The sequence below is a fragment of the Antechinus flavipes genome, chromosome 2, assembly GCF_016432865.1.
Source record: "Antechinus flavipes isolate AdamAnt ecotype Samford, QLD, Australia chromosome 2, AdamAnt_v2, whole genome shotgun sequence".
NCBI classification, from domain to species: Eukaryota; Metazoa; Chordata; class Mammalia; order Dasyuromorphia; family Dasyuridae; genus Antechinus; species Antechinus flavipes.
The window spans coordinates 471,510,783-471,522,667 of NC_067399.1; the positions used below are offsets into that span (position 1 = coordinate 471,510,783).

The 11,885-nt window shown below is 37.8% G+C and overlaps 1 protein-coding gene across 5 annotated transcripts; it reads left to right on the forward strand.

Moving 5' to 3' along the window:
* The first annotated feature begins 764 nt into the window (after positions 1 to 764).
* LOC127550599 (zinc finger protein 79-like) lies at positions 765 to 11,597 on the forward strand. 5 transcript variants are annotated; one of them, XM_051979679.1, is made up of 7 exons: positions 784 to 1,379; positions 2,015 to 2,103; positions 2,758 to 2,820; positions 4,823 to 5,003; positions 5,465 to 5,551; positions 7,505 to 7,681; positions 7,963 to 11,597. In XM_051979679.1, the coding sequence occupies exon 7, from the start codon at positions 7,971 to 7,973 to the stop codon at positions 9,276 to 9,278; it is 1,308 nt and encodes a 435-aa protein (XP_051835639.1). In that variant the 5' UTR covers positions 784 to 1,379; positions 2,015 to 2,103; positions 2,758 to 2,820; positions 4,823 to 5,003; positions 5,465 to 5,551; positions 7,505 to 7,681; positions 7,963 to 7,970; the 3' UTR covers positions 9,279 to 11,597. The 5 variants fall into 5 exon arrangements, 4 of the variants coding, with proteins under 4 accessions (XP_051835639.1, XP_051835640.1, XP_051835641.1 ...); XM_051979680.1 differs by having other exon boundaries at positions 4,905 to 5,003; XM_051979681.1 differs by having other exon boundaries at positions 2,758 to 5,003; positions 7,613 to 7,681.
* The last annotated feature ends 288 nt before the right edge of the window (positions 11,598 to 11,885 follow it).

Consider the following 11,885-nt stretch of genomic DNA (forward strand, 5'->3'; position numbering starts at 1 on the left):
GAAAGTGAAGGGCCCGGCAATGCTATGGTTCATGGTGTCCTGAAGAGTTGGAAACAACTGAGCATGTATATATGTATGTGTGTGTGTATGTATCATGCATGTATGCTGTATATATACATGTATATATAGATGTGTATGTTTATCTGTATGTAGCTATACACATGTGTATGTAGCTAGATGGCACCATGGACAGAGTGCTGGATTTGGGAGTCTTCCTGAGTTCAAATCTGGCTTCAGACACTTAGTAGCTGTATGACTCTGGGCAAATCACTTAACCCTATTAGCCTCATCTCTAAAATGATCTGGGGAAGGAAATGGCAAACTCCTCAGCATATCTGCCAAAAAAAAACCCAAATGGGGTCATGAAAAGCCAGATACAACTGAATAACAAAATGTGCATATACAAATGTACACCTGTATATATGTATAGGTATATATTTTATGTGTAATTTATATTGTGTGTGCATAGAGAGATGATAGATACATGCATACAACATGGAGGGATGGATAGATTAGCTAGATGGACGAATGGATGGATCGAAAAATACATACACTCATAGATGGATACATAGATAAATTAGGTAGATTAGAGCTAGCTAGCTAGCTAGATCGATAGGTACATCGATAGATACATAGATGGATAGATAGATGGATGGAAAGATGAATGAATTAATTTGGGAGACAGGCACGCCCTCCGTAGGGACTCCTGAAAAGGCAGGCGGGGTAAGGGGGACGGGGGCGGGGTTCCGCGCATGACCGGAAGTGCCCCCGGCGGGGTCTCGAGCCTGGTTCAGCCACTGCTGGGATAGCTAACTGCCTGACCCCGGGCTTGTTGGGCTGTAGGAAGAACGGTAGCCTCCTGGGCTGGGCTGGGCTGGGGCCCCCCGAAGGCCGGCAGATTCCCGGAATCAACTCGGTCTTCCCTCCCTGCGGCTGCGACTCCGCGGGGGTCTGCGAGGGCGAGGCCCGTAGGCGCCCGGCTCCCCAGAGCAGCCCAGGAGACCGTGCCCTCGCGCCTGTGGAGAGGCAAAATCTAAGCGCGCTACCTTTGCAAACTTAACTGACTTGGATTTGAGGCCTGCCCCTTCCCCCTTCCAGCTGTGTGACCTTGGGCTGGTCATTGGCTTCTTTATGTCCCTAAAATGAGGTATCACCCGATCCCGAAGGAACCTTTGGACGTCAACATCCTTTAATCCTAGGGAGCTGACCAGAGTGTTCCCACGGTTCTTCGAGACCAAGGTGGGAGAAGCAGGGGAAAGAGCATTTTCTGAATTAGCGAGAATTCAGGGTTCAAGGGAAGGCACTCTTCTTTCCGTCATCCAGAGACTGCCAGGAGGCAGCCACCCTAGCGCACTTGACCCCCATGCCGGAAAAAGAAGGTGAGACATAAGGGAGGGCTGGGTGGCGGGGGTCAGTGCCCTGGAGGGATGGAGTAATGTGAGCCCTCCCGCCTTCACTCCGTCACCCCCTCCCCCCAAGGGGCCCTCTGGTAAGGGGAAGAAGAAATTACTCTCTTCCCTGATCTTTCTTGTCGGGGGTGTGGTAGATTCTGGGAATGAATATCTGTGGCATAACTTGGGCTTCTTGGTATTTGGTTCTTCCCTCTTGGCTTTGCTGTTTGCAGTGATGCAACAGAGCTACGTGGACACATTCTTCCTCGACTTACATACCCCAGATGGGCCTGTGGGTGGATGAAAGGACAAGCTATAGTGACTTGCTGATAATACTGAGTATTGTTACAGTCTGATCATTAGACTGTGTGTGGGGAATAAAGTTGTAAAATTCTTAGTTCTGTGTCAGCTTTGTTCCCCAGGAATCATGTGATTTCCCCTGTGATCATCATAAGGGATTGGGACATTGGCTAGCTGGCAAAGTCTGTGGGCTTTTTATCTGGCCCTGAGAAACACGTTGTTTCACTTAAATTCTCTCTTTCCAGTAAAAACATTAGATTTTCTAATTTGGTGAGACTGAGAACTGCAGCATTGGCCTCTTTCATGATTCCTTTCTCTTCTAGCTCTGCATTCTCAGGACTTTGTCCATTCCGAAAAAGGGAGACTAGGAGATGAGGGTATGGCTGGTGTGCTTTTGTCAGCTAGATCCCAGGTATGTTAGAATGTATTTTCTCATTTTTGGATAAATTTTCCTCTCTGATTCTACAGAGTCTTTGTTTAGCTAAATATCACTTAGGTACCTGAACATGAAGCCCTTGGGCCATTGCAAATAATCATGAATTTCATAAGGAATGTTCCATTTGCCCAGCTTTCTTTTTTCTGCAACAACATCTTCACATTTTTATTCAGACACTATGTTCAAGTGAGCTCTGCGAAGAATATAAGATTTAAACTTAATTTTTACCTCAAATTTATATAGAAGAAAGAAGATCTACATGAAGTATTTAATAGGTGTGATTGGCATGGTGTAATGGAAAGGTCATTAGATTTAGTCCAAAGATATGGATTTGAATCTTAGTTTTGTTTCTGACTTAACAAGTGAAACTCCACTCTCCTTATAATTAGATAGACTCCTTCTCTGATGGCCCTTTCCTTGCTATAGAGTCTAAATATTTCATTATTTTGGAAGAGACCTAAACGTCAGGAGATTGGGTTTGAGATCTGGTTTTATTATATTCTTACCATGTGTTCTTAGGCAAATGATTTTACTTCTTAGGGCCTTAATTACTCGTATGTAAAAATGAAAGGATTGGACCTCAAAGGTCCCACTCAAATCTTTTTAATTTACTATGATTTATAATTTCAGTTCATGTCATTGGGAGGCTTCATGGACAAGATGGGGGGGACAAGATGAACCATACCTTGAGAAGTGAGTAGGATTTTTTTTTTAAATTTTTTTAGCAAGGAGGATGGAAAGTAGTTGGGAATAGTCAAGCATAAGAAAGCATGTAAGCTCCACAAAACAGTGTACAATTGACTAGAACTGATGTTTTTTATTAGAGAATGGATGAGAAATAAACAAACCTTATTTCTTATATCAAATACCAAAATATTTGACACACTGTAGAATCTTTTGGAGGCAATCTGTAACCCCACAAAAGAGTTGTCCTAACCATCCACATAAGAAAGATCAAATGGTTGAAGAATATGTTATCCAGATTATGATATATATTTACTTTTCATGTCAAAAACCTAAATAATCCACAAGTATAATTAATAATCAACATTAACTAAAGGTATTAATGCATGGAAGCAAATTTGATCTCATAGATAATTACTGAGACTTGATGGAATGAGGCCTCTAAAGATAATATTATGATTCTGAAAAGTTACCTCATATAAAAGAGACAGGTAGTTGGCATGGCACAGGGAATAAAGACTTGGAACCGGAGTCAGGAAGATCCAAATTCAAATCCAACCTTCATCTGCTTGCTAGCTACCTAGTTATTTAACCTTTGTCTCCCTCAGTTTTCTCATCTGTAATGAGATGATAATAACATCTACCATCCAGGGTTGTTTAGAGGATAAAATGAGATAGACATTAAACATTTGTTAAGTGCCTACTAGATGTTTAGCACTGTATTATGTGCCTGACACTATACTAAGTCCAAAAAGAGAATCTCTGCCCTCTTGGAGCTTACAGTTTACTGATGGAAGACAACACACATAAGGCTAAAAAATGGAGAAGAGAAAAGGAGGAGAAAAGGAAAGAGACCCAATACAAAGACATAGTGGAGAAGTCAGAAGAGTAATAGAAGTGGTGCAGCCAGATAAGAAATGAGGGGATATCTGAGTTAACTCCCTCTTTAAATGAAAGTTTTGGAGATTATGACCCTGCCTTCCAGAGGGACAAAGGGTGACAATGAGAAAATACCAAGACTAATGGAAATCTTACAGGTGGGATAACATTATCCAATAATGAGCTTCCTGTAACACTGTGGAATCAGAGAAATACCAGAGTAATATGATCGAGTAAGATATGGGGGACATTTGCAAAATCACTTTACAAACCTTAAAGCACTATAAATATTAGCTCTTTTTTTTTCTTTTTTTTAATTAATAAACTGTTGCCCCAAATTGAATACAATACCCCATGTTTGAGCAAATAAAACCATTTATTCTTGCTTCCTTCATTTTGTATACTTTGTTTCTGTTAAGGTTACCTAAGATAAAATAGACTTTTTAACATCCTTATTTAATTCTTGGATAGCTCTAATTATTAGGAAGTTTTTTCTTTATCCAGATGAAATGTCTTCTCTACATCAATATATTGTTTTTAATTGTTGAAGTCATAGACTATAAAAGCTGTCATAGAGAATTCATCTAGTCACAAGTGCCAGCTCAACGATTTCATTTTACAGATGATGAAGGTGAGATTCAGGGTGATTACATAGCTTGCCCAAATCCAAAATACTTAGATCTCAAGTATTTACTGCTCTTACTTCACAGATGAGGAACCTGAGAATCAGACAGTTTATATGATTGACTGAAATGGCCATCTCTGCTGACAGACAGTGTTTAAGAGCCAGGACTTGGACCCACTTTTTAAAAATCCAAGTGCATTGCTCCCAAGTAGTTCTCTCTTAAGGACTGAATAAGTTAACAAATATAATTTCTTTTGTAAAACTTAAAGTGCTATATAAATGCTAGATACTATTTTTATTTTTTCATTAGCCCAAGAAGCGAGAAAATTATTTCATAATTCTTTTTTTAATTATTATTATGAAGAAAGCCTAGTTGTCATAAGTAGATATAATGCTCAATAAGTGCTTAACTTGAAACACCCAAAACATCAACATCATTAGGAACTATTTCTATAGCATATGGTTAATTCTCCACTTAATTCTCAACCACTTTTGCCCTTTTTCTAGGACTATGTGGGAGTGGGAGTCTTGAATGAATAGAAATATTTAGTGTTTCAGGAATCTGTGGCATTTAAAGATGTGGTCATAGATTTTACTCAGGAGGAGTGGAGACAACTAGACCTTCCTCAGAAAGACGACCTGTACAAGGACCTGATATTGGAGAAGTATAGCAATCTGATTTTGCTGGGTAAGAACAATTGCCTTTTAGTGTATCTTCAGCTCTCCAATTTTTAAAACCCTAAGTATCATCTGAAGTGTATAATTAATATTTGGCTTAGGATTTGTGGGTTATAAATATCTAAATTTCCTGGACTTGGGAACATATTGTTTCTATTCCCTGTTCCCAGGCAAATGTCATGATGGATTTGAGACCTGTACTTTTCTCTGTATTTTTATATTCTCCCCCCAAAAAAACAAAAACACACTTTTCTCTTCTTGGCTTAATTCCCAAAGACTCTACATGGTTAAATTAAGTCATTTTCTTTATGAACTAAGAATAATCTCCTGACTTGTCTCTTCCTCAAAGCATGTTCCTAAGATCCTTCATATTACATCTTCTCTTATAAGAATAAGGGCTACTGCTGAACTTTAAAATGGTTCTTTGTGCCAGCCACAAATGTTTAGATCCCATCTCTTCCCTATGAGCAGGGCTTCCAGTTTCTAAGCCTGATGGGAACTCTGAGCAAAAAGACTCATGGATACACAGGAAAGAAGTTTAAGGAAGCATCTGTTCAGGTGAGTAAGAGAATGAGGGAATCATTTAAAATGAATGTGTTTTGCACTTAAGTAAAAGTGATTTGAATTAAGAATGAACAAACTCTGTAAAAGGGTAAATTCAGAAAAACTAAAAGAAGAGAGTCAAAATCAGCCGTGAATGACTACCACAGTTAAAAGTGGAAGGGAAACAAATAAGGGAAACCAAAAGGAGTGGTCACAGAGCTATGAAAATACCAATGTAGTATGATGTCAAACAAACTAAGGAAAGCAAGAATTTAAGATATAAAAACAGATCAAATTTAGTGAAAAAATCAAGAAGAACAGAGATTGAGAAAATGTCACTGGATTTGACTAGGAAAAAGTAAACATTCCAAATGTATTTCTTCTGTCATAAAAAGGGCAGAAAAGCAGTTCAGAAGGATAAGGATGAAATGGGTAGAAAGGAAATGGAAACAAGATCTCTACATTATGCAAATAACAAGATGAAACAATGTTAGTAAACAAGGACTAAAGGGGCAACAAGATATAGAAAGTTCTTTTTAGATAGAAGAAACCTGTGCAAGGGTATATGAGTGAGGTGAAAAATGAAAATGTTAAGGGAAGTTGTGACAAAGTATACCTTTGGAGAAAAAGAAATGAGTTTCATTTTGGACTTGTTGATTTTGCGATGCAATGTTATATCTCTTACATGTTTCCTCAGTGTCGGGATCTTCTTCTTCTTCATTTCTGCTTGTTGGAGTCTCTAGAGAGCTTAGTTTGCCACGTCTTCCCCAGAACCTTTGCTCTTAACTTCAAATTGTTAGTGTTATCCCCTACCTAAAGCTACTTTGTATTTATTTTGTCCATATTTTATATTTGCTTCTCATTATGTGTGTTGTATCATGCTAGTAGAATGTGACCTCCTAGAATGCAGGGACTGATTATATATTTGTATTCTTAGTGCCTAGCACATTCCCTTGCATAAGCATATAGTGGGGGCTTAATAAAAAGCTTGTTGAATTGAATTGAATAGTTAATGTTAAAGATTTCTTCCAGCTCTGATCATCCATGATTTATATTCTGTGTTATGTAGTATTCTAACAAAAACATCTGGAGGTCTTGGGATCAACCTTCATCTCAGCAGAGTAATCACCACGAGAATACCCAGAGATAAAGTTCAAAAATATTTATTGTCTTCTTCACAGTCTTGTCTCTTTGCCTGGGGCCCGGGCTAGCTTCTGGAGGTCCTCTGGAATGTCTTGGTTTCTGTGGGTGAGGCAGGAGGACCATCACGATGGTCTCTGTCTTGAAGTCTCCCTGAGTCCAGAAGCTTGTGCTCCAGCCTCCAGTCCTGTATCTTCTCTGAGTCTGTTCCAGTCCTCCTCTAGGTCTAACTCTGGCCTCTTAAATACTCCATTACAGTTAAATCTATTCATCATACTGAGTAGAAGCCAATCATTATATCACTAGGGGAACCATTATTTGTTGTAAGATTAATTCAGTCATACTGAACTAGAGAACGATTAATCACCACGTTAGCTAGGTAATCTCGTCTTATCAATTCCACTGAGTTAACACTTTGTTTAAATCAGTCATTCAGAGTTTCAGCCCTCTACAAAGTTAAGATTCTTTAAAACATTTTTCTGATTCTGATTTAGTGAACTGCCCCAAATACATGTTACATGTTACATGTACAGTACAAAGTAAAACAGAAAAAGAAGATTATATTTGAAAACACTGATTTCTGTTATGTAGTTTGCTTTTTTTTGAAATGTATATTCTCATTAAAAATTCAGTATGTTAGTTTCAAAGCTGTCTCACTTGTCATTGTTTCCTTTTAAATTTTTTTTGTTTTCTTCTGTGCATTAAAAAATTGCTTTGGTGACTTTTCTTTTTTTACAGAATATTTTTCTCTGAGTTTAATGAGCAAACTAAAAATTATTTCTGTATTTGATACTTTATGAATCTGTTTGTTTGTTTGTTTTTTATAAGGCTCGGGGCAGCAAAGTGAATTGCTTAAAAATCATCTAATTAGTGCAGAGCCAGATCAAGGACTGCTGACTTTTCTTACTTCCAGTATGATTTAATTCATTTTGGCAGAAGCGTTCAGGATATATTGGAAAGTCATGGACCACATTAAGGTCTTAAATGTCTGAGGAGCATTGCAAGGTAGGAAAAGGGTTTAGAATAAGTGTACCAACAACAGACTTTATTTATTTTGTGATTTTATAATGGGTCTTAGTAGTAGCATCAATGTCTACAACCTTCTTTAGTGTTGTGAAGAAATCTGAAATTTTGTACTGTGAGCTGAAATATTATTTACACCATTTAAAGTATGTATATAAAGCTTATATAATTGTAGTGGTATGATATTACTGCTAAACAACACTCTCACAATCATAGTCTAATCTCTCCCAAGATACATTTTATTTTTTGTTTGTTTCTTTCAGACTGGGAGATGGTACCTAAGTCCAAAGAATCACCTCCAGATCCTGAATTTTTTAAAGATAACTCAACTGCACTTGAAGAAACAATAATGGAAACACTACCAAGAATTGGTCCAGAGAATCCCACATTTCAAGAATCCTGGGAATGTAATGGCAAACTAGAGAAGCAGCAGGAAAACCAAGAGAGAGATTTAAGGCAAGTAAAAATCACTCACAAGAAATCTTCCTCTGGAGAGAGAGATCATGAAGGTAGTGAACTTGGGAGGAACTTTGGCCTTAGGTCAGTCCTTATTACACAACACAGAGTTTCTATAGGAAAAAGTCTACTTAAATGTAATACACATAGAAAGAATTCAGACCCACTTAAACATCATAAGATACATGCCGGAGAAAAACCTTACACTTGTAATGATTGTGGAAAAGGTTTCAGTTACTGCTCATCCCTTTCTCAGCATCAGAAAAGTCACACTGGAGAGAAACCATATGAATGTAATGAATGTGGAAAAGCCTTCAGCCAGAGCTCATCCCTTGTTCAGCATCAAAGAATTCATACTGGAGAGAAGCCTTATAAATGTAATGAATGTGGAAAAGCTTTCAGTCAGAATGCAAACCTCACAAAACATCAGAGAACTCATACTGGAGAGAAACCCTATAAATGTAATGAATGTGAGAGAGCTTTCAGTGACTGCTCAGCTCTTATTCAGCATCAGAGAATTCATACTGGAGAAAAACCCTATGAATGTAATGAATGTGGAAAAGCCTTTCGCCACAGTGCAAATCTCACAAACCATCAAAGAACTCATACTGGAGAAAAACCCTATAAATGTATTCAGTGTGGAAAATCCTTTGGTTATTGTGCAGCCTTTATTCAGCATCAGAGAATTCACACTGGAGAGAAGCCCTATAAATGTAATGAATGTGGAAAAGCCTTCAGTCAGAGTGCAAATCTCACAAACCATCAGAGAATTCATACTGGAGAGAAACCCTATAAGTGTAATGAATGTGGGAAAGACTTTAGCCAGAGTACAAACCTCATAATCCATCAAAAAATTCATACTGGAGAGAAGCCTTATGAATGTAATGAATGTGGGAAAGCCTTCAGTGATAGCTCAGCTCTTATTAGACATCATGTCATTCATACTGGAGAAAAACCATACGAATGTAATGAATGTGGGAAAGCTTTCAATCAGAGCTCATCACTTACTCAACATCAGAGAACTCATACTGGAGAGAAACCTTATAAATGTAAAGAGTGTGGGAAAGCTTTTAGGTGTAGTTCAGCCTTCATCAGACATCAAAGACTTCATACTGGAGAGTAAACACAAAACTATAATGAAACGAGGGAATTTCTCAGTCACATGTTTTTCCTTTTTTTTTTTTTTTTTTTAAACTGTGGTTAGTTGTTAGGTAGAAGAGACTCTTAAGGTTACTTGAGGTCAGGCTATTGTTACAAATTTTTTCCTTTTATAACATGTAGGCCAGGGTTACAATCAGAAGACTTGAATAAATGCTCATTGATTTAATAAGTGCTTATTGATTCAGTGATTGAGATGATTAATGTAAATCTTCCAAGTGTAAGACCTTGCCTTATTTTTCTTAGAAAATTTTAATTGACTTAATAGTAATGTAGGAAGTAGAAATGAGACTTCATTTTGTGCTCTCAGAAGATTATTTCCTTTAGAGAGAGTGGCTTAAATTGCAGGCCTCATCCTGGAAGTTTCAGTATAAGTCAGAATATTAGGGACAACAGTTTTTTTCATTTTTTGAAACCTCTAATGCCAATTATATGGGAAAAAGATTCTATGACTTCTTATTAAATGTCAGTTACATATAAGCTTCATTCCTTTCATAATGCGTCTAGACAGAAAGGAGTTGAAGGGCATGCAAAAGCCAAATCTCAAAACCAGATTTAGCCACAACCCCATTAGAATAGGTTGAATTGGATGGGGAGAGTGGGGGAAGGACGCATTACTGATTCCCTTTAGCCCTTTAGGGGCCCTTATTAGTTAATTCCATGTGTGATTAACACATGTGAGCTGGGTAAACATTTATTTTCTTGTCATGCCAAATTATGTAAAATGGTCATCCCTTGTGTTATGGAAGCCACCTGCTAATGGCTGCTGGGGATCTAACTGACCAGCAGAACAGATCACTTCATGTGAGAGGGTGAAGACTGAGAGGCAGGTGTGTTCTCTGACCTCTTTCCTCTTCTCTCTTCCCTCCAATTTATTTCATTCCCAATTCACAAGCAACATCTGCATCAGTAAAGGCTGACTTGAAATTCCTTATGATTCACAGCTGTGGGGGCTTTTGGAGAATCAATCTGCCCCCTAATACTTAGACATGGTCCTTAACACTTTGTACTTTTTTTGTATTTGATATCAGAACTAATGATACTAAATAGTCTCCTTTTTTCTACTTCCTCAGAATCTTCCTTATACATCTGGCTTTTCAAGAAGGGGAGTTTCGCAAACACATTTTCATTGTCTTAAGGAAAAACTATCTTGACTTTTATGAGATATGAGGAGTCAGAGTAGGGGAGAGATCATTAGGTTGACATCCCTTCAACACCTGCTTTTGGGGAAAATGTAACGTGAAAACAAGATTGTAAATTCAGTAAATATTATGTGAACTTATATGCATTTCTTTTTGAGCCTCCCATACATGATGATACCTACCCTAAAAACTGTTTAGAAGTACTTAAGTTGGCTAGACTGAGAGAAGACATAGAATGGGTGGCTTCCTGAATTTACAAAAGTTTGGTGGACTTGGATCTTGGTTAGGTACACCCATTGGGAGCTTTATTGTCCTCATTTATCTGTAATTTCATTAGCCCTGGATTATAACAAGTTTCCAGAAGAAAGAGTAACCTCATGCCAGTCCCATACTGGATGTCACTAGGAACTAATTTTCCTAGAAGGATGATCTTTCTTTTCAGAGGTCCGCCCTTAGTTCTGTTCTGTTAGCGTACTTATCAGTGATTTGAATGAAAGCATAGATTCTTTCAGTAAGCATTTATTAAGTGCCTGCATGTGCTAGAAACTATAATAAATGCAGAGAATAGAAAAGGAAAAATGAAACCATTACCTTCAAATTAACATTCTATTATGTTCATCTGATGGTCTATTAATCAGGACTTCTTAGGGCAAGGGATTCATTCATACAGGGTGTCCAAGAAGTCTTGGTGCAGTTTAAACTTGGGATACTCTATACAGTATTTATATGCCAATCTCAATACCTGGTTACATAGTATGTCTTTCTAAAATACTTGTTTAATTTATTCCATGCTGAGGCATCAGAGTAGGACTTTTAAAAAATGGGTGTAATTCATATTTGGGCTATGTGAATAATAATTGACATTTCTGTAGCATTTTTAAGATTTGCACAGCACTTCATAAATATACAGTATTTCATGAGAAGCATGGTGTCCAGATCTAGGGTGCATCATTTGATTTCCCTTTGTCTTCACTCATCATCACTGTGACTTGACTTTTCCCTAGCCACCTCTTCCCAATGCCATGTTCTTTTCTTCTACTAGAATGTAAACTACTTGAGAGAAGGGGTTGTCTCTTTTTAATTCCAGGGCTTTGCATTGTACATGGCACATAGTAAGTGCTTAATAAATAATTTTTCATTCATTCCAGTGTACTCTACCCTTAAGCTACATCTGCACTATTGTGTTCCAAGCTGGGGCCCAGTTTTAAGGAAAACATTGACAAATTGGAGTGCTTCCAGAAGAGGGTGATCAGACTGGAAATTATGCATAGAGGGATTGATTGAAGAAATAGAGTCTTTTTGTTGTTGTTTTTCCTTTTTTTTTATCATAACTTTTTATTGACAGTACATATGCATGGGTAATTTTATACAACATTATCCCTTGCACTCACTTCTATTCTGATTTTTCCCTTCCCTCCCTCCACCCCATC